This window comes from Rhyacophila brunnea, unplaced genomic scaffold (genome assembly GCF_057557595.1).
Source record: "Rhyacophila brunnea isolate RB1 unplaced genomic scaffold, BYU_Rbru_1.0 scaffold_13, whole genome shotgun sequence".
NCBI classification, from domain to species: domain Eukaryota; kingdom Metazoa; phylum Arthropoda; class Insecta; order Trichoptera; family Rhyacophilidae; genus Rhyacophila; species Rhyacophila brunnea.
In genome coordinates, this window is record NW_028232785.1 from 27604994 (window position 1) to 27628770 (window position 23777).

Below are 23777 nucleotides of genomic sequence, written 5' to 3' on the forward strand. Positions count from 1 at the left end.
GGAGGGAGGCAAGGAGGAGAATGTAAATTAGTCATATAGGCTCTTTTTCTTCTTTACAGAATAATTTCTCGTTTATCGGTCTTTTGTCTATTGCACTCGGTGTACCTACACCATGGTCCCCACATCCTGAAACGGGCCCTCAGGCTAGGATATTTGGTGGACCCCTTACCTACCGCCATGATAAAAAAACAGTGTGAAACATTATAAATTAAGGTTTTTCAAATTGTGTTTTAGTTCAAATTAAGGGTACTTATACAGTGAATTATTGGCGATTTTTAATACATCTACTTTAATAATGGACCTGTTGAGTATTGACACATAATAATCAAAAAATATATTGCACAATTATATAAGTAATTGAAAATGTTCATGGCTATGAAGTATAATAGCGCCGCAGGCGACTTTTTTTTACTAATAAAGCTAATTTATGATGTGTGTTTATCTCACTTATCTGGTCAATCCGACACGCCGGGCACCCCACAGCCCAGGCCCCCAGGCTAGAGACTGTCAGCCCTCCCCAGCAATGACCTACACCACTCCGGAATTCGGGTGGACACAGAGAATTTTTTGACAGTTCCATTAGGGATTGGGGTTCTAAAAAAACCTGACATTAGTGTTTCGCATTTTTTTTTAAGTTTTTTTGTCAAAGTTAGAAATTAAAATCTAAGAATTTTTTCTAAAAAGGGTGCTGGAGAATTACAAATCATTTTTTCGCCGTGTTTTTATTTGTCTAAGCCCAAATGTATAGTTTATTGGCTTTCAATTTCAATGTTTAAAATCATTCTGATAATTTTAATGTTTGGGAGGTACCAGGGCACCTTGCCCCCCCCCCCTGGGTGCGCCACTGCATGAGAATATGGCCTCCATAGAGTAAAAGTTTGTATTACTTTACATATGATATTTGCTTTCACGAGGAATGGATGTTACCCACTGTCTTTCTAAACCTATTAGGTCCATACTACAAACACAAATTTAAGAACTAGTAATGTTGTATATTCGCCAAACCCATTCTTCGAACCTGGAATCCACTACAGTATTAGCCGACGCGTAAGTCTCTTGGCAAACGTGGTCGTAAAACACTAGGTAGGTAATAATAATTATTTTTATAGGTTCCTACCTACCTAGTATAAATACTGGAAGTTTGGAAAGTGACCATTCTCTTACTGGCAGCAGTTCAATTAATGTTGTTTTGTTCAAACATGTTCATTTTGATCATTGCGTAGTAGATGAGAATACAAATACAGCTCACAAAACTGCTTAAGACAGAACAGCAGGACATTCAGAGATATCATTTTTTGACAAAGTAGTTGTAGCTGATTTTTTTTTGGCATCTTTTAAAAAGTTGCCAATTTTATTATTTATTTTCTATTAGGTAGGTACCTATCTTAGACAGATATATACACCAAAAAATCTTTAAATTAACACAATTATTACAAGCATTTCCACGACACCTACTCTCAAACATTGGTGGTTTTAACTACGTGGAGATATGTGGCGCTGACATGTTTGGAGTCCCCATTGTGAAAATGTACCATGAATAATTTCCATTAGGTACCATATGTATTACAATGGGTAGATATTGCAATAAAACAATAATTATTATGCTGTCACGATTTTTCCCGACGATGTCCTATCCTAATAAGATCAAGGGCTTCATCAGAGTATCTACCTACCTTCCTACCTCCCATGGATCTCTTGTAACTCGACATAATGATATTACCGAAGAAATCAACAAGAGAATCATGTCTGCGAATAAATGCTACTTTGGCCTGTTCAGACATTTTCAGTCCGGCATACTATCTCGCCGAAATAAAAGCACTCTTTACAAGACACTTGTAAAGCCAGTGCTCACCTACGCATCGGAAACCTGGACATTAACTCTGCGAAATGAACGAGCCCTGAACATCTTTGAAAGAAAAATTCTCCGCTGTATATATGGACCGATCAGGGATGGCACCAATTAGAGGAGAAGATATAATGCTGAGCTCTACGGGCTGTACAAAGATTGCAGCGCAGTTCAATCAATTAAGATTGGGAGATTGCGATAGCTAGGTCATGTGCACCGTATGAATGACAATGAACCGGCAAAGAGAGTGATGTCCAGCAATCCAATAGGACGTAGAAGAAGAGGGAGGCCAAAGATTCGCTGGTCGGGTGAAGCTGCCAGTGACTGCCGGATTCTGGGCGTACCAAATTGGAAAGCGGCCACACTGGATAGGGACAGGTGGAGGGAGCTGTTGGAGGAGGCCAGGACCCACACCGGGTTGTCGCGCCCCTGATGATGATGATACCTCCTCAGAATGGAAGTTTCTGTTAAGAGAATATTGTTTTACGAGAAATGGATGTTAGCCACGTACTTAACCTAATAAAGCTACACCTACTCGAACTCAAACAGAAATGGGAAAACTTTGTATATTTGCAAGACCCAGTATTCTAACCTGGGAACCACGACACTATGAGCCGTCGCTGAAGCTGCTCTGCCATTGTGGGCGTCAGGATTTTTATGACTCGATTATTTTTTTAAACTAAGGTGTTGTTAATCGTTCCATCATTGGCCGTCCTTTATAATGAGGAACGTCACTGGGTCCAGTAGGCGGGTGCCTCGCCAACATTCACAGATGTATGCTAAGTGAACAGCTAGATATCTGGGAATCTATTCTGATAAAGAATAATTTATTTTAAATACATATTTTTATTCCATTATTACGATACATGTAGGTATAACAATTAAAAAATCTATTCAAATGACACATTAGGAACCTAATATAAATAAGTATAATTGAGGCGTCTAATTACAAAAATCGTAAGAAAGTCCACAATTCGATATTTGCGGGAAACAACGTTTTTATGTTTCAAGCTTCAATTATTTATTTTAACATGAGATTATTTTTTCCGTTGTAATCTATGTCAAAATTAGAACCAAATGGCAATTTGTTTCAGCCGATAAACTCTTGAATGTAATAAATATAGGCAAAATAAAATTGGAGATAGCGCTACTTGAACCTCACTTTTTAATTTATCCTGCATAAGGAACATATTTCCGTGGCGTGGAGACGCCATTTCCAATATTGAACGTTCCCTTATTGGTTGACTTCAATACGCGCGCGAAATCAACCAAGCTTTAAATAATATGAAACACTGTGCTTTTTGTAATAAATCGAGACTTAAAATATATTTTTTAAGGTAGGGTTTTGTCGCGTTTTGGAATTTATAGATCGATACATATTGTGTAAAATTATACAAAGAATACGTGCGTATTTTTTTCTCGATTTTGACCAAATGTGAACTTATCGCTTTTTGGAATTAGACACCTCAATTATAAAAGCAGTTTATTCTATATCGAGTTCATACAACAGCATGCTATGAAAAGTAATATAATTGTTTTTCCTTATTTATCTATATACAAAATAAACTATATTTACAGCATTAAATTTGTCTTCGTAGAGATATGTCGATATTGGATTACTATCGTAGAACAAAGGACAAACTGTGAAACTGACTTCAGTCGCAATATCGACTTAAGAACACCATGAGGAGAGATTCTATACAAACATTAAACGCCAGCGAATTAATGATTTAAGAAAGGTCACATTTGATTGATTATAAGAGCAATAATGTAACTTGAGCTTGTTAGTTACCATTCAATAAACAAACAAAGGCTATATATCGGCCGCAGAGGCTTCATCGAGAAGGCGATCGATTTTAGGGCAGTTATCTGACTTGCGCGCGAATAATTTCGATAGGTATAGATAAATGCTTCCCGTGTTCAACTGCTTTGCGGGCCAAAAAGAAATCCTCATCACTGACACTCAGCTCGAACAGGTGAAACACTACATATATCTGGGACAAGTGTCTATAGATAGATGTATATTTGATGAAATTGTTCTCAGAGTAAAGCTAGGCTGGAGTGCTTTTGGTCGCCTGAAAAATATCTTCAAAAGTGACCTTCCACGCGTACAACCAGTGTGTGCTTTCTGTAATAACAAATGCGTGTGAAACATGGACCATAAGTAAAAGTGAGATCCAGAAACTTAGAGTAGCACAACGTGGTATGGAGAGGTGTATGCTGGGCATAACGCGAAAGGACAAAAAGAGGAATGAGCGGATAAGGAAGCAGACAAGAGTTTGCGATGTAATAGAGTTTAATAAAAGCCTTGAATGGAGATGGGCTGGACACATAGCTCGAAGAGACAATCGTTGGACAAATCTAGTTATCCAGTCACGTCCGCAAGGTAGATCTAGAGGCCGCTGAACCGATGAAGGAAGTGACCGAGAGAAGTGGAAGCATTTTGAAGAAGCCTTCATCCAGCAGTGGATAGATTCGGGCTGATGATGATGATATAAAAAATGCAATTCTAAAATACGAGAGAAATGAATACTGATCTTCTGTACATTTATACTGTTTTATCACGGCTATGTGAAATTTTATGTGATTTTAATTGTTGAAACCGTTTGCATGAATATGAGCAAATATCACATTCAAATGGTTTTTTATCAGTATGGGTCACTTTATGTCGTTTTAGGCTATTAAGATGTGAGCACGTAAACGAACAATCATTGCATATATATGGTTTTGCACTATTATGTATCTTCTTATGTGATCTTAAGTTTTGAGACTGTATGCACGTATAAGAACACACGTCACACTTATATGGTTTTTCACCTGTGTGAGTCATTTTGTGTAGTTTTAGACCAACGGGTTGGGAGCATGTATATGGACAAATGTCGCATCCAAATGGTTTTTCACCACTATGTGTTCTTTTGTGTGTATTCAAACTACTTACTCGTGAGCATATATATGAGCAATCGTTGCATTGATACGGTTTTTCACCAGTATGTGTCATTTTATGATATTTTAAGTGTTGGGAACGTTTGCATGTATAAGAACAAACATCGCACTTATATTGGTTTCTACCGGTTTGTGTCATTGGCCCGCTTTGAGGATGAGACGATTCAGTTACAGCGACAGGACGCACGCCATCTTCTTTGAAATTATCATTAGAGTTATCTGATTGGCAGTCAGCATTTGAGTTATGTTTTGAGTCATTCTGTAAAAAATATATATAATAATAAAATTGACCTATGTAATGAATATGTATTTATTTAACATATATTATTTTGAAAAAAACACTTTCTGATATAGTATATAATAACCAATAGAAAAAATCTTTTTTGAAAAAAGTAAGTCACCCCGACGGGGAATCGAACCCTGTATCTCCCGAGTATACGCCTCATCCGTCGCATTACCATTATGCTACGGCGTGACATACTAATAGCGAACAAATTTTAACTATTGGTCAATTACTATACCTACCCATCAGCGTTACTTCCAAATCAGCTACTTTGGCAATCGATTTTTGTTTCTTAAATCAAAGTAGGTATATATTACTATTACTTTTGATTACTAACCGACGTCGTGGAATTTCTCACAATATTTTTATAGATGTAGCAACTTGCACTTGCTAATAATTTATAATTAACTATTTCTTTTATTCAACGAATAATTCACAAGATTTAAGAATATATCATTCTGATTATTGAACATATATTATTTTGAAAAAAAACACTTTCTGATATAGTATATAATAACCAATAGAAAAAATCTTTTTTGAAAAAAGTAAGTCACCCCGACGGGGAATCGAACCCTCTATCTCCCGAGTATACGCCTCATCCGTCGCATTACCATTATGCTACGGCGTGACATACTAATAGCGAACAAATTTTAACTATTGATTTTTTTCAAAATAATATATGTTCAATAATCAGAATGATATATTCTTAAATCTTGTGAATTATTCGTTGAATAAAAGAAATAGTTAATTATAAATTATTAGCAAGTGCAAGTTGCTACATCTATAAAAATATTGGAGAAATTCCACGACGTCGGTTAGTAATCAAAAGTAATAGTAATATATACCTACTTTGATTTAAGAAACAAAAATCGATTGCCAAAGTAGCTGATTTGGAAGTAACGCTGATGGGTAGGTATAGTAATTGACCAATAGTTAAAATTTGTTCGCTATTAGTATGTCACGCCGTAGCATAATGGTAATGCGACGGATGAGGCGTATACTCGGGAGATACAGGGTTCGATTCCCCGTCGGGGTGACTTACTTTTTTCAAAAAAGATTTTTTCTATTGGTTATTATATACTATATCAGAAAGTGTTTTTTTCAAAATAATATATGTTCAATAATCAGAATGATATATTCTTAAATCTTGTGAATTATTCGTTGAATAAAAGAAATAGTTAATGTATTTATTTATTTAAAAAAAAAAACAAGACATTGTGGACATAACAAATTAGAATTCTAAAAGTTGGTTCTAATCAAACACGTTAAATAAAAATACATACTTACTTATTTGTCTAATATATATTATGAGAAATATTACCCTCACAATAGAGAAGAAGAAAATACCAGGATATAATTATAATAAAATAAAATTTGAAAAACAAAATAAACAACACATCGCTGCCAATGTATATGTCTTTGGGGAGCGCATTCACTGTCTTGCAACCCTCGTCAAAGTGCCTGATACACGTGACACGAGGGAACGGTTCTCACCAAGAAAAGGTCATGGCTGCGATAAATTTTAATTCTTTAAGATGCTAGTATTGGAAACCATAGCTCATGATAGCAGGAATGTATCAAAAGGAGTAGTGATTCACGAGATTCAAGATTCGATATAAAATTCGATATTCGATATAATTTATACTACTAGTGGTCCTAAATGCATGTGCAACAATGCCATCTAATAGAATAGAAATCATACAATAGATCAGTGGCTCAGTGTCAAATTGACCGAACTGAGTTAATGCCAAGGTTGGTCTTAAAATCATCTATATTAATATGTTCTAAAAGGTCCAATATCTACTAAGCACCAATAAGGACATGTTAAAAATCTATGGACCAAAGTCATTTTGAATCCTTAATAAAATTGTGTTGTAAAATGATCAATGTCGCCATCAGTCCTTTTTGCATGGAACACATTTCTTTGTGGCAATCGAATTAAACGGAGCAGGTACATAGTACATACTGCCTGTGACTAATGTCACTTGTCAATAATACTATGTAGGTACCTGATGTCTTGAACTGCTTTCTGCATGTGAGCATCCGGCAAGAGGATCTTCATCATTACCTGGGTGTATTGTATCTTCAACAACCTCGTCTTTGATGTCAATTGGATGATCTGTCTCGGATTTTATATTGGTTACGTCAACTGCTGGATTCTGAAATGAACAACCAAAATCTGTATAAATCGGTAACCGGGCAAAACAGTTCAGCGACAAAACAGTGGAAAAGGGGGACATGCTCAGCGTAGGTCAAAACGGAGCTTTTATTTCATTTTCAAAGCATGATCCTGGTCATTCCTTAAACGTTGTTGATAATCTATTTATATAATTTTGAAGCCTTATTATCCTTTATATTTATTTTAAACATTTGATGACTGCATAAAGTATTTTTATTACATAAAATAGCAATCTTTTAAATCTCTCGCTCTGATATTTTAGAAAATAAACCTAACCGAAAAAAGATCTTTTTTTTTAAACGGTACATGTTAAAACACGCGCATTAACATGATCTTACTCCCTACTTCAGTTTTAGTATGTCAATGTATGGGTACGGCCGTATGTTGTAGCTTAACCACTGGGGAATGCCAAAAGAAATGGCGTATTTCGAAAAAACACTACCTTATTCTTAGGTCAATAATTATTATAAAGCAATCATTATTCGTAGGAGGTTTATCACACTTGAATGGTCAAAGACATAGCTTATAATTAGTATCTTTAGAATTATCTTCAAACGTGTTAATCTTGCCCATTTTTTGAATATCAAAATGCCTAATTCTTGTCAAATTTGGGATCACAGGGATTATCAATATAATTTTTTATCGTAAATATTTCACTATAATAATGTCGACATCAATTATACTAATGGTTTTATAAATGCGTTTAAAAATTAATAAATGTAAAAAATCTTAACACCACTGCACATGCAGGTACTGAAATATGACTATTTTCTAAAACATTAGAGCGAGAGGTTTAAAATAATACTATTTTATGTAAGTAATAAAAATACTTTATGCAGTCATCAAATGTTTAAAATAAATATAAAGGATAATAAGGCTTCAAAATTATATAAATAGATTATCTACAACGTTTAAGGAATGTCCAGGATCATGCTTTGAAAATACAATAAAAGCTTTTGACCTACGCTGAGCATGTCCGCCCTTATACATTAATTTTTGTCGTATCTATTTAAGAAATACATGTAAATAATATATAATCACTGCATGTTGGTCATTCCGTGTAGAAACCTCAATTTATCTAGTTGATTTTGATAATCATGCACAACTCTACAGAATTATTAAACTATTTAAGTTTATTAATTATTTATTAAAGTATTTTGAACATATTAGATAGATTAAGACGAGATATGCGTAGATAGCTTGCAGGCAACACCGAGTTGAGTCCAGTTTAATTGGGGCTTTCCAGTGATTATAAATTCAGAAATATTGAAATTATTGAAATGAACGTATTGAAAACCTGTTATTAAAAATTTATTCAACAAAATAATAGAGATAATACAATGTAAATATTAAATGCTACTTATATTTTCCTGGAATTTCATAGTTCTGTTTATCGGTGTTCTGTTTTGTCACCGTTCTGTTTATTCATGGAACCGTATAAAAATCATTACCTACAAAGCACTGTTTAAAGAAATTCTGTTATATTCAACTGGGTATTAGCTGGAATATCAGTAAACGTCCATATAATTTTAATATTAATACTATCGACCGAAAGTACTTGATGGAAATTAAATTAAAATTTCTAATGGATTTAAGTTATGTGCTATTTTATTTGAGTCATTTTTTGCGACCCGGGATTCGCCTTTCGGCATCTTCAGCTACTATATAAACTGACAAAATACACACTGACAACGAATACGCGTGCTTATTTGTGGATTTGTTATAAAAATGGAAAATGTAAGAATATTTTTGTTTAACTAATATAACTTTTTAAAGACTGATAGGTGTTATTGATATAATTACCTCATTAGTTAATTCCATTAAATTCCCAGTATTGACGATTTTACACAACTGTAGTGTAGTATTTATTGATTATTATTTTATGATCAATTATTGGGCTTTTGAAGATGTATACGCCTATTTTTTGCGATTTGATAGAGGTAACTAAATTGATGAAATGGCGGTGGGCCGGTAAACGGACGACCGCTGGACGAATACAGTCATTCAGTGGTACCCGAGGGGCACTAAGCGGCATAATGCGTGCTTCATTTTCGTAGGACACTCACATATTCAAAAGCCTGCTTCACCATGCGGCGTATTGAATATAGCCTATTGGTATTCTATTTATTATCTGTTCTGTTATATACGCCTATTGATTGAATTATTAGTGATGGGGGTTTTTTACGAACACTTTAACTAGGTAGGTACCTATTCATAATTTGTTAAGTATATTTTTATTGTGATCCTTCTATCTTAATCTTCCGAACATGTCTGATCCTAATTAGATCATAATATTATTGGGCTTCAGAGAGTAGAGGTTTGTATTAATAGATTTTTTGTTTTTACCTACGAAAAATGGGTGTCAGCCACTTGCTCAACCTAACAGGTTGACTTAAGACGTGGGTGATACAGTTTACACCTAGGGTGTCGTATTAATTTTACCATATACTTGTTTACAATTATTATACACGTGTAGATAAACTAATAAGCAATACGTTCGACATAATAAGTGCAGAAAAACTAACCACAAATCCATCTTCGTCATCGTCTGAAACCTCTTGCTTTATGTAAATTTCGGCGACCGTGCTCTTCTCTCGATCTATCGGTACGTCGAACCATTGCTGTCCATCTTCATATGGTTCAAGTTTGATATCCATTCTGCCTACGTACTTCTCTTAAATCATTTAAGGCACCAATTTAATTAGAGGTTTTTTAGCTGTCAGAAATCACTGATGCGAAAGCATAACCATAGATTATTATATTGGACAATATTGCCACATCGAGGGTAATAATAAATGATACAATTTAATAATGTATTGTTCATAAACAAAACTGGTTTCCTAATTTTCTTTAAATTCTGTGCTTTTATTTAGTGGTAAAATGTATGATCAAGTATGGTTTATTGTGAAAACTGAATATTATTTTATTTTTTTAAACAAACACAAAATATTTAGGATGTCTCCATTTTCCGTACGTTGTTAGGGTTCGTGTCCGTACCCTAACAAGGAAATTCTATAAATTTCGACTGGCAATACTATTGCCACGAGCGCGTTTATAGGGTTGTAACAAGAGAAAAACAATCGCTATTTCCAATCGATATTGTTTCGAATGAAAGTATTGATTACGATCGGACTATCGGTTTACCAGCAGCAAGTATACACATATGAGAGACACACAAGCCAATACCATCAAGAAGGGCAGAGTTTCCATTTACCGCGCGATTATATTTTATAAACTAAGTATACATTTATGTCGAAAAAAATATGGAAGTGGCTAAATAAAGATCCCTTCTAAAATTTAGGCTACCGTATGTAAGCATACCTCGTTTATTTGTAAACCCATTCTTTTGGCAGAGGCTTCTAGTGCTGTGAATGCCTTTTTCAGCGCCAATTCTGATATGGAAATGATGTCGATATCATCGGCATATTACGCCAGCAGCTGCACAGGTTTAGTAAATATCGTGCCGCTGCCAGGCCGGGCATCAATCTTTGCATCCCGTATCGCATTTTCTCGCGCAATTGTACCAAATTGGTACAATTGTACCCACACCGGGTTGTAGCGACCCTGATGATGATGATGATGTAAGCATACCTAAAAGAAAGTCAGCTGGATAGAGCAACGGTTAATATCGATACAGCGGAAAGTATAGGAGTCTCAAATATTTTCTTCTGGACCCTCTCAACCATTAGGCCGTACTTCAACTGATGCGGGCCCAGACAACAGACCCACCATTAAGTTTGCTTCTAACTATGGAGTTATGGAGAAAAAATATTGTGCTACATCAGCTGATGCCAACGTTGCGAAATAGTTCTAATACGTGGATATGATTCGCCATTGTATAGGTGATTTACAATTTTATATTTTACCATTGGAAAAAAACGATAAGTCAAGGTGATATTAACGTAGAAATCACTCTAATGATAATAATGTCGAATGAAAATATCGATAATGGTATTGTACCACTCAAAAAGTATCTATCGATAATCTGTTGACAGCTCTATTAATAATTGTTTCAATAGAAGCAAATCTTGATACCTACATTTCATATTGCGCAAATTATATATAAAATGGACATTAAAAACGAACCAATGGAATTTGGTCCCGATACAGGAACGCAGTTTAATGTAATTTATAAACCAAACAAACGTTCACATAGTCCGGAAGGTCAACCATTACAATTATTGGCTATTAAACAAGAACTTACTGATGACACTAGTTTTGAGGTTAGTTAAAAAAATGATTTGATTATGTGTGTGAATGAGTGAGAAAAGATAGAGGAGTTCTGCGTACCAGAAAAATGCAGAACATCGACCACATTCATTTACAATCCGTATAGTGATATACTGGCAAATATTAATTTTCATGTTCCCACCAATATCACTCGTAACTCTACGGTCTTCATGATACTCCGTCGCAGGACGGATGTGATGTTTCATGATGCTGTGTATCGTGCGATTAACTTATTTGATGGCACCATAAAGGTTGATTTATTTTTTATTAAGGCTATACCTCAGTTGAGGCATACTCTAAAAAGTTCGTGGCTAGGCGATGCGCGGATTGCGGGTCGCGGGTGCAAATGACGCATGCCGAACGAAATATAATTTGTCATATAAATCCAACATGCGTCCATTTAATGTTCTGTTTATTGTTCTATTAGTAACAAAAATAATATATTCATTGACATGTTTTCTTTTTCAAGTAAATCGGTAACATTTTTAGTCATCTTTACACAATTTAAGAATTAATACCCCCGTCGCCATCACGAAACAAATTTGTTTGCTGAATGTTAAAAACAGTTACGTTAGCCGGCTCTCACATCAAATCTCGTCCGCCTGCAACGTGTCGAATACGTTGATGTGACGTCATCGTTATTCACAAAATAAACGTTGCCAAATGGAGCTCCGCAGATTGGTCGAATGCAACTGTTTAGTTTGAAAAAACATCTGCTGTTGCAATCAACAAGTTGCACGTTTCTCGGGCTGATAGAAACACGTACGAATTGGTCATTCATATACCAGTTCGCCGATCACCGCATCCAAATATCTATACGTTTCGAAGGTTACGTGCGTCTGATGGTTTGATTTATGGCTGTGCGGCAGACGAGCGAGGTTACATGTGAGAGCCGGCTTAAGTATATAATCGTATGTTTATATTTTTTGAAGTCGATTGACTCAACGTAGTCAATTATAAACATGTATTAATTCAATCCTCAGCCCATCGATTGTGGTATTGTTTTTGTATTATTTGTAGGTTCATATCAAATCTGAGATTGAGGTAACATTTGATGTCGATCCGTCAGGTATACAAGAGGGAAATGAAAGCTATCATGACTTCCAAGAATTAGACGAAAGTTCAACTCCGACAACTCATAGTTATTTACAGGTAATATTGTACTTATATTATTTCCAAACATGTTGCTTATTATAAAAGATGGAACATTATTTATCACAGTTGTCCAAACAAGCTAACTTAATTAAGTATTATCAATTTGACATATATGTAAGTATTGAATATATTTATCAAGCAAACGAAACTGGTCCTGATAATTATTGAATCATACTGTGTGGTTGCGCTTTTCATAGTGGACTGTAATTGATTAGTGGAATGATTGGGATGGTGGATGTAGGTGTAGGGGCAGTTACACGTAGGATACCAGGCACTGACCTTTTATGATGTTCTGTGGTATGGCTGAAGCTGCTCCCTGAAGGGCAATTCACGAATGAAGCACTGCAAAACACGTCACCGAACCGCTTTAACTGAAGTACGTAAAATTTTTAGTTTTACAGGAGTTATTGTGTGTATAGAGTTTCGAACGAAATGGCTAAGTGCGAGTGAGAAAGCATTCAGCATGCTTATACCTCATGTCCATGCGTTAGAGTAAGATAGAATGTAAACATTTTATGACGGCACTCTTCTGAATTTCATGGAAATTAAATAACATTTTTATCCATTTTGGTAATGAATTCATATTTAATCAGTACTTACCGTTAACGTTGCATTATTAAACCATTCATTGTTGAAGTACGTAGCCAATTAATCTTTAAACAAGCTAGTTACGTCTTCAATATAACAATATTACAACACGGAATTTCCGTTGTATTTTGCAAATAAACATGTGTGTTTCTGTATTACAAAATCACAATAAATATTTAAATGAGAATTTAAACACAAAATATTACTTTCAGCGGTAATAGTTATGTAAAAGATAGAAAAAATAGAATGACAGCCTCTTCTATACTACATACGAATTTCTGACGTTTCATAAATGTCAAACGGAGAGTTGCTAGCGCCTCTACCGTCAAAGCGTGTATACTTCAATTGCATACTGTACTCGACACTACCGGTCGACTTTTAATATACTTCGTTGAAGTAGGCTTGCGCTTACGTTGTGCAACCGGTCATAGTGCTTCATTCGTGAATCGCCCTTCTGGTGCATGCCCTAACATCCTAATAGGTACTTGCACGGTGCACTTTTCATGAATGATAATATTATAAATGAGGAGATGCCCTGTGCCTGTAATACGGACTCAGGTGGTTTAGTTAACGGAGTGGTTGCGCCAAATCGTGATGGCCGTAATCCTTACTTGTCACCTCCCTCAAATCTCAGTATTATTGTCACAAGACCAGACAATTAGCAATTACGCGTCATGATAAACCGTGATGCAAATAACAATTAGTTACTCCAAGACCGCCGTTGCGCGTGTCAGCTCAATGATACGATCGGGTGCGTGTTGCCGCACCGCGTAAAATACAGACTGGTTCAGGAGTTGTTCGTAGGCCTCGGCCAGGTCAGTTTGATACAGTGTGACCGTCGTACAAGCGAGACTTCTGAATATCTGGCAAGCCGTGATACCGGCTCTCATCATTCCTACAACCTATCATCATGATCCATCAACCTCATTAGCATCCATAAACAGTGTACCGTCAAGTGCCGTACACCGGGTAACCCAAACAAACAATGTCGCGCGAGTGACAGTACAACCAGACCACGGTGCCATTACAAACCATCATAAAATAAAGGTCAGTGTCTGGCATTCTGTTAAATCGCCCCCACTCCTAGATCCGGAATCCACACCATCCTTAAAATTATACAGTCCACTGCTAAAAACGCCATCATGGAGTTTGCTCGGAGACTCGCAAATAATTATGATTTCCTCGACGTTTGCACTGGACACGCTCGTGGTACCTATACAATTAACATTTTCAATCAGTTTTTATGCTTGGAATAACTCGTTAAACGACGGTCTAGCTGTAACGAGCCTACTCGCGCCCGTTGTCTTCAGATAACTGAATTATATTCAATCACGGACGACTAATATACCGTAACTGCTGGTCGCCTGGACTTGCGACAATAATTTGAGATTTGTTGTAGGAAGTATGAAAGCAATGAAGGCCACCATAATTGGTCCAACCAGCGTGATTTATTATTTTTAAATACGATTGTTATCTGTTTAAACATGATTAACTTTACTTTTGTGAAATGTTGTGTACGTTTTTTACAGTTACAATATATAAATGACGAACTATACCTGGCTAGTTGTAAAAATGAAACCAAACAGACATCGCTGCGAAATCAAGTGAACGTATCAGAACGAGGAAAAGATGCTAATATGTTAAAAGACCAAAACGAGGGCATAGCAGTTGAAATACCCATTAAGTCTGAATTGGCAATCCCATGTGATGTGATTAAAACTGATAAAAACCATGAAACAACAGAAATATTCCTGACTTCCAAAGAAGTTCGTCTTATAGTAAAAAAAACAATATTTCACGAAAGGAATTTCGTCTGTGATATTTGTTTTGTTTTGTTTCCTAGTGATAATACCTTAATAAGGCACAAATCAATTGTCCATGGCGATAAATGTGACTTCAAAGCAGCTTACGCATCTGTTATAAGGACAGATCCAGTAGGCAACGGTGAAGGAAAACCATTTACGTGCGATGTATGTGATTATAAATGTAAAAACATTAGTAGGCTAAAGGAGCATCAAATGGTGCATAGCATCGAAAAACGATTTAAGTGCGATATTTGTGAATATACGTGCAGGCAAGTTAACACATTAAAAACGCATAAGCTAGTACACAGTGGCGAAAAACCCTTTAAGTGTGACCTATGTGATTATCAATGTAAACAATCCAAACGGTTAAAATTGCACCAAATAGTCCATAGTGTCGTCAAACCTATCAGCTGCGAATTATGTGAATATAAATGTTTTACATCTAATTCTTTAAATAAACATAAAAAGTCACACAGTGAAGAAAAACCCCTAAAATGCGATCAATGTGATTTTAAGTGTAAGCATTATACTTCTTTGAAAGTGCATAAAATGCTACATAGTGGCGAAAAACCTTTCGCGTGCGATCTTTGTGGTTATAAATGTAAACAAACAAGTGCTTTAAAAAAGCATAAAATGGTTCATAGTGGTGAAAAGCCGTTCAAGTGTAGTTCTTGTAATCACAGATGTACATCATCTGCCAACTTGAAGAGCCACGAAAGGGTACATAGTGGTCAAATAAACTCAATTTAGTGTCACTCTAATGCCGCTGATTAATTGTCATGAAAATACTATTTCAATCGTTTGACTTTTTTCCGCATGAAGCTCCTCGAGTCTGTGGATGAACGGGGTCCAATGGATTTCAAACATATCCTTAAAGCATTTTTGTATGTGAATAATGATTAAAAAACCAAAATTCAAAGTCTACAACGCGTCTATAATGTTCACCCCTCCGATATATCTTCTTCTTTGACCATGTCCACCACTTATTTGGAGCATATAGACCATGGCCCCATCAAAGAGGGGCTGGCAGGGCTCTAGCCTGGGGGTCCGGGCTCAGAAAGGGCCCGGCGTGGCGAGTCGACCAAATAAGCGATATAAATACACACCACAAATTCTCTTTAATGGTAAAAAAAAATCGCCTGTGATTACTTTAAATTATGTGGTTGTACGATTTAATTTTTAATTGTGTATCAATACTCGACTACTCCATGAATCAAATGGATGTATTAAAATACACAAAAAAATGTTAAATATAACCATTAATTTTACCGCGTACACCGTTTGGTACACCTGCTGTAAAGCATACCACTGCCATTATCTTTAGCGATAGGTAGGGAGGCCCAGCAAAGATCCTAGCCTGGGGGCCCGCTTCAAGATGTGGGGGCCATGATATAGACATCACATGGCGTTCTAATAATCCATGTTGCTTGCCAGTCTTCTTGCATTTTCTAAAGCCATGCCATCATTCCGTAGCTCCGTTATATACACTCTTTCCTTTCAGGATGTCAGAATCCAGTTAGATTTAAGAACAGGCAAGCCAGCTCACAATTCTCTAAAAAATTTCGCAACACGTGATCGAATGAGATCCAACGTTGATTTTTACTCAGCGTTGGGGCACTCCCTGACCCGCTCTTTTATCTCCTCCGAAATCTTAAACCATCGCACACCCAGTATTCGCCGTAACCATCTCTTCGACCCCATTATATGTTGGCTCTGAACCTTCATAAGGTGCCAAGTCTTGCTTCTGTGCAACAACATCATTAGAATACACGCATGATAAATTTGACATATTATATAATTTTGAAAAACACTTCTGAGAATATATATTATAACCAAAAGAAAAAATCTTTTTTTTTTAAGTAAGACCCAGCAGGAATCGAACCTGCATTTCTTGGATTTATGCCCCGCCCGCGCATTATGTTCAATAATTAGAATGGTACAATCTTATATCTTGTGAATTATCCGTTGAACAAAAGAAATAGATAATTGATTAATTTAATCTGCATCTCTTGGGTCGCCCCGCCCTGTATCTATGTTCAATAATTAGAATGGTACATTCTTAACTCTTGTGAATTATTCGTTGAATAATTGAAATAGTTAATAATTGATAAATTTAAGTTTAGTACTTTTCCATTTGAATTGTTTTTTAGATCTGCGTTTAACCTTTTGTCATTTTTGGGCACAATGCACACCTACAACTGTCGTCAAGTCTAGAGCAAGAGGATACTTCATCTCTCGCTCAGTATGCTGGTGTTTCGTCATCGTCTGTCATTTAGGACTTTGGAGTGAAAAAAAAACAAAATAACACCAGAATGGTCAAAAACTGCAATTTTTATTTGCTTAATACTATTTGGAGCTACATTTTTATACAATTTGTTATAATTTTGCAAAGCGAGCTTGACGCGTGTTTATGGTTTTGATGTCTAGGAGCGTCGCGGAAAAATCGTTCGCTATCAGCGGGTACAAAATGCGGCGTTGCGTTTATTTTTTTAATGGCCGGGATTTACAACGTTGCTGGTTATTTATTTTAATTTAATTTTTTTCTTGCAATCAACCATTACTATGTGTCGACTTGCAAATGGGTCAGCTCTCTTTACTCCGTCAGAGGAGACATCCCCCTAATGGAGACCATTCGGGGGTGTAACACTACCAATGTCAAATGTACGATCGATAGAATACAGTCATCTTCTTGGTCTTGCACTCATGGCTGAGGATTGTGACCACATTTAAATTTCGCCGTCCTTTGAGCGACCAAGACTTTCCATCCTTCTCGATATTCCGCTTCTCTCAGGGCAGAATTTATGGTGCCCCCAGTCAGCTCTTTTACTTGGTCGCTCCATCGCTCAGACGCTCTTCCTCTGCTTCGCCTTCCCTGGAGGCTACCCAAAACTACCAGTCTCTCCAGGTTGTCCGGTCCGCGCTTGACAATATGTCCAAAAAACTGCAGAATTCTCCTCAGACATATCGTCGAGAGCCGTTCATTTATCTTCAGTCTCTGGATCATTGACTGGTTCGTCCTGTGCTCCGTCCAAGAAATGCGAAGCATTCGGCGCCCAAAACCACATCTCAAAGGAATCAATTGCCTTCCGTTCTCTTGCCTTCAGGGTCCACGACTCGACTCCGTATAGAAATATCGAGAACACTAATGTTCGCACAAGCATCACTTTTGTGGCAATCGAAATTCCCCGATCCTTCCATATAGTGGTAAGGCGTGTCATCGCGTTTTTTGCAATCTGTGTGCGCCTATCTTATTTCCGCTTCGCATCGGCCCTTTCCACTGATGGTCGATCACAGATATACAAACTCGTCGACTGTTTCAAGTGTAGTTGGTGTTGGTAGAATGTTGGCCCGACAACAACCATTAACTTGGTCTTATTCCTATCAATAAGGAGGCCGTATTTGCGACTTTCTTCCTCTACCCGGGTGACATACAGTACTTAATAACAAAAAGAATATTTGTATAATATGATACCTATATCATGTGTTTATGTGTACTTATGTAAAGCATGCCGTCCTTCTCTCTGTGTACATATATTTTTTATTATAACTATTATAAGTATTCTTATATGCAATATTCTAATTTCATAATTTATTTATATTTAAATAATGTTTTAATATATGTACATAACTTGAAAACATCTCAGGCACATCAAAATCTTCGTAATTCAGTAAGATGTCCGTTACTTAATTGGAAAAGCATACTGGCGCGAATCCAGCAGATACAGATTCAAGTCCCCTCGGGTGTAGTATTTTTTCCACAAAATGATTTTTTCCAGTGTGTATATCAATGACATTATTAATGGACAACGCACTCAATACAGTAGCTAGCAAGTAAATTCGCGCATAGCGACATTCGCACATGTATAGGTAGACGTAACCCAATTTCCATTATGCGATATCACGCATCGGGAATTTATAGAAATATCACCTTTATTGTAATGGCGTTAGAAGTGTTTCTAGTGTCAATGTTCATTTGAGCGTTCGAACCGAACCATTCGGCAAATCTGACAAAAAGCATCGGGAATTTATAGCAATATCACGTTTATTGTAATGGCGTTAGAACAGATTATGCCATTCGGCAGACCCGACAAAAAAGTGAGTGTCATTTTTTTCTTCAAGATGCTTCGTCATGAGGTGTTTTCAAATTATGTTTATTCAATTTATAAAATATAACATTCTCAAATTTTATGTCATATTCGTTGAATAAAAAAAAGTAGTTTATTAAAATATGTTTTAAAACAAATGTAAAATATACAGAAATCTTTTGTGAATGTATAATTTATTAAAAATAAATAATTAGTATTTTAATATGAAGTAGAACCTCGTTATAACGCACTAATGCGCGTGAGGGATGTTCGTTAAAGCCGAACGTCCGTTATATAAAAGTAGTTTTTCCGAATGCGTTTTTTATTAACAAAAATTAACGGCAAAACACAACGATGATAGTGTTACACCCATGATTATTGGGCCTCTCTCGATAGTCTTAATTACCTACGTAATTATTAGGTGTTACTATGTCACCTGACCTCTGGTCAACAATGGGCGTACGTACATCCAAAATTCCTTGATTAATTGTAAAAATGTTCAACATATACTTAGCACGTAAGAATTGTATCTAATTATAATAATAGTATGTCAGGGAAGAATGTGATTGTGCCGAATAAAAGAGACGAAAGCCAAAGGAATTTAATAATGAGTATGTAACGGAAGGATGGCAACACTGTTCGATAAAAAAAAAGTCAGTCTAGGGTCGCCATTTAAAGAGGAAACATCGGCCCCACGACTCGGAGAGTAAAACAAATACAAATCGAGCATGGAAGTGGAAAATGGGATACTGGGAGTGAAAGGTCATAAATAAAGAGTTGTAAACGATTATAATTATTAATAACAAAACTAAAATGAAGAGCATAAAACATTTGGAAGTGTAACTAACATTAGTAATCTAAGAATATAAATCGACCAAAATAAAATGAGTTTCATTTAATCCTACCATGAAACAGATAGCAATTTAGTTTAATTCTTGTGAATCCCGGGTTACACCAACACCCTGAGCTATCACAGAACCCGGGATATCTCACTAGGTATGAAAACTTTAATTCACAAAAAAGTTTTCTGTATTCAAACAGATATAAATAAACATTTTTCCGAAATAACAGCGTATAAAGTTAAAAAAATATATAAAATAATTAAATTGTGTTTGCACTTTTGAAGACTGCCATTTTTCTATTATTAACTCCTTAAAATTAAGAAAATGCGTAATATAATTATTGAATTTAATTAGATATCTGACGAATAAACAATAAATTTTAATGTTATTGATCGTGGAGACGTGATCTGATCACTGAAGAATTTACTTGAACCAATGTGTGCTGCCCGTCCTCACGTATGACTGCGAGACGTGGACCCTCAACACGAGCGATGACCAAAGGCTAAGAGTCGCACAGCGAAGCATGGAGAGGTGTATGTTAGGCGTCACGTGAAAGGACCGTAAGAGAAACGAATGGGTTAGGAAGCAGACAGGAATACGCGATTTAATAGACGTTGCCAAACAGCTGAAATGGAGATGGCCGGGGCACATTGCTCGCCGAAAGGACGGCCGCCGGACAAATGCCGTCATCCGAGGCCACAGGGTCGGCCTAAAAGCTGCTGGATTGACGAACTGATAAAGTTCGGCGGAAATACGTGGCAGCGAACGACACAGGACCGAGAGAGTTGGAAGAAGCTTGGGCAGGCCTCCATCCAGCAGTGGATTGACCCCGGCTGATGATTTACTTGAATATAAACATGATATGACCGGTTTCAGCCTCAGCCTGTTATGTCATGGGTCAAAGGTTCGAATCCTGGGTCTGGCAAATACACATAATTATTGTTTTTTAATGTGTCTTTAGAGCCAGAGTATGGACTTAATAGGTTGAGTAAATGTCTTATGTGCATCCATTTCTCGTAAAAGCAAAGTCTGTCAATAAAACCTCCATTCTGTAGAGGCCTATAAAATAATGATCCTCTACGGATACAAAGAACATAGTGAAGTGTTTTAATACTTTTGACGCTGAAGACGCACCTGGCGCGTAATGACCAGGCCGCCGATCGATGTAATTAACGTGCATTTTAAAGGTGGTATTGCACCTGCATTGACATCCATTCGGTTTCTCTGTTCTATTGTTACTCTCATATTGAAATGGCTGTTCAGCTGAATGGTTTTTTATGTGTCTTCATGTTACCATACACAATGTAAAAGAAATTACATTCATAATATTGAAATGGCCTTTCATTTGAATGAGTCATATTGTGTATTTTTATGCTCCTTGACCTTGCACATGAGTAATTACATTCGTCTCATTTAAATAAATGAAAACCAGAATGAATCATGTTGTGTGAGTTAAGGTGATACACCAGTGAAACTGCAAATAATTTTCAACTATAGGCGCGACGAAATTTTGGACTCGCTCGCATTCTGAGAGAGAACGTCGAGTTTGAAACACGTCACTTTGTTTCGTGATGGCGACGGGCTTATTAATTCTTAAATCGTGTTAAGATTACTAAAAACGTTACCCATTTACTTTAAAAAGAAAACATGTCAATGAATATATTATTATTGTTACTAATAGAACAATAAACAGAACATAAAATGGACGTATGTTAGATTTATATGACAAATTATATTTCGTTAGGCATGCGTCATTTTCACCCGCGACCCGCAATCCGCCTAGCCACGATCTTTTTAGATCGTGTCTCAACTGCGGTACAGCCTTATTGCGTTTTAATCAGAATAACTCATTTCGTGGTCTATAATGTTACAGGACGTAATGAATTACAAATTAAACTATTTACATTTAAGTGGTTTTACACCTGAATGACGCATTTTATGTAATTTTAAGCAATTAGACGTTTTACACGAGTAATTACAGTTGTCACATTTGAATGGCTTTTCACTAGAATGAGTTAGTTTGTGTAATTCTAAGAAACTAAACGTTTTACATGAGTAATTACATACTCCACACTTGAATGGCTTTTCACCAGAATGACTCATTTTATGTAAATATAAGCCCTTAGAAGATTTGGATGAATAATTACATTCGGCGCATTTGAATGGCTTTTCACCAGAATGACTCATTTTGTGTAATCTTAAGCCACGAGTCAATTTACATGAAAAATTACATTCGTCACATTTAAATGGCTTTTCATCAGTATGGCGCATTTTGTGTGATTTTAAGCTAGCAGAAGATTTACCTAAATAATTACACTCATCACATTTAAATGGCTTTTCAACAGAATGAGTCATTTTGTGTAATTTTAAGGAATTAGACGTTTTACACGACATACTACATTTGTCACATTTGAATAGCTTTTCACTAGAATGAGTAGGTTTGTGTAATTTTAGAGAACTAAACGTTTTACATGAGTAATTACATTCTTCACATTTGAATGGCTTTTCACCAGAATGACTCATTTTGTGTAACTTTAATCCTTTAGAAGTTGTGCATGAATAATTACATTCGGCGCATTTGAATGGCTTTTCACCAGAATGAGTCATTTTGTGTAATTTTAAGCTGTTACGGGATTTTGCCGAATAATTACATTTGTCACATTTAAATGGCCTTTCACTAGTATGACGCATTTTGTGTGCTTTTAAGTTTTTAGAAGACGTGCAAGAATAGTCACATTCATCACATTTAAATGGCTTTTCACCAGAATGCGTCATTTTGTGTGATATTAAGCTATCGAACATTATACACGAGTAATTACATTCTGTACATTTGAACGGCTTTTCTACAGAATGAGTCATTTTATGTAATTTTAAACTCCAAGAGAATGTGCAAGTGTAATTACATTCCGCGCATTTGAATGGCTTTTCACCAGAATGATTTATTTTGTGTACTTTTAAGCTACTATTCAATTTACATGAATAGCTACATTCGTCACATTTAAATGGCTTATAATCAGAATGGCTCATTTTGTGTAGTTTTAAGCCATAAGACGTTTTACCCCAGTAATTACATTCAACACATTTAAATGGCTTTTCATCAGAATGACTCACTTTGTGTACTTTTAAAGCACCAGACGTTTTACCCGAGTAATTACATTCGTCACATTTAAATGGCTTTTCAACAGAATGAGTAATTTTGTGTAATTTTAAGCCTTTCGAGGATGTGAATGAGTAATTACAATCTAAGCATTTAAATGGCTTTTCACCAGCATGACTCATTTTGTGTAATTTTAAACTTCTAGAGTATGCGCATGAGTAATTACAATCCAGGCATTTGAATGGCTTTTCACCAGAATGAGTCATTTTGTGTACTTTTAAACTAAAAGTTTTTCTGCACGAGTAATTGCATTCTTCACATTTTAATGGTTTCTCACCAGAATGAGTCATTTTGTGTAATTTTAAGGAACTAGGAGTTTTAAATGAGTGATTACATTCTCCACACTTGAATGGCCTTTCACCAGAATGTCTCATTTTGTGTAATTTTAAGTCTTTAGAAGATGTGCATGAATAATTACATTCGGCGCATTTGAATGGCTTTTCACTAGAGTGAGACATTTTGTGTGATTTTAAGTTGCTAGGGCGTTTACCCGAGTAATTACATTCGTCACATTTAAATGGTTTTTCACCAGTGTGACTAAATTTGTTTGAATTCAAGTAATCAGGAGGAATGTGTGGGTGCTTAATTTCATTACGTTTAAACGTCGCTGCTGTTCCATGCAATGCTTTGTGAAACATCAACAAGTCGGACGATGGAAAAAAAT

General features: G+C 36.0%; 1 protein-coding gene and 1 long non-coding RNA gene across 3 annotated transcripts; one reads left to right on the plus strand and one right to left on the minus strand.

The window, feature by feature from the left end:
- Positions 1-2681: 2681 nt before the first annotated feature.
- Positions 2682-9979, minus strand: LOC147077134 (uncharacterized). Of its 2 annotated transcripts, XM_085941447.1 has the most exons (4): positions 9777-9979; positions 7082-7231; positions 4900-5048; positions 2682-3974 (listed from the first exon to the last, which is right to left on the minus strand). In XM_085941447.1, exons 1-4 carry the CDS (start codon positions 9906-9908, stop codon positions 3935-3937), a joined length of 471 nt encoding a protein of 156 aa, XP_085797573.1. In that variant the 5' UTR covers positions 9909-9979; the 3' UTR covers positions 2682-3934. The 2 variants fall into 2 exon arrangements, with proteins under 2 accessions (XP_085797573.1, XP_085797571.1); XM_085941445.1 differs by lacking the exon at positions 2682-3974 and having other exon boundaries at positions 4262-5048; positions 9777-9968.
- A 1277-nt stretch (positions 9980-11256) lies between these two features.
- LOC147077135 (uncharacterized) lies at positions 11257-16863 on the plus strand. The gene is made up of 3 exons (XR_015069769.1): positions 11257-11474; positions 12502-12633; positions 14754-16863. It is a non-coding gene; the product is annotated as an uncharacterized LOC147077135 (long non-coding RNA).
- The last annotated feature ends 6914 nt before the right edge of the window (positions 16864-23777 follow it).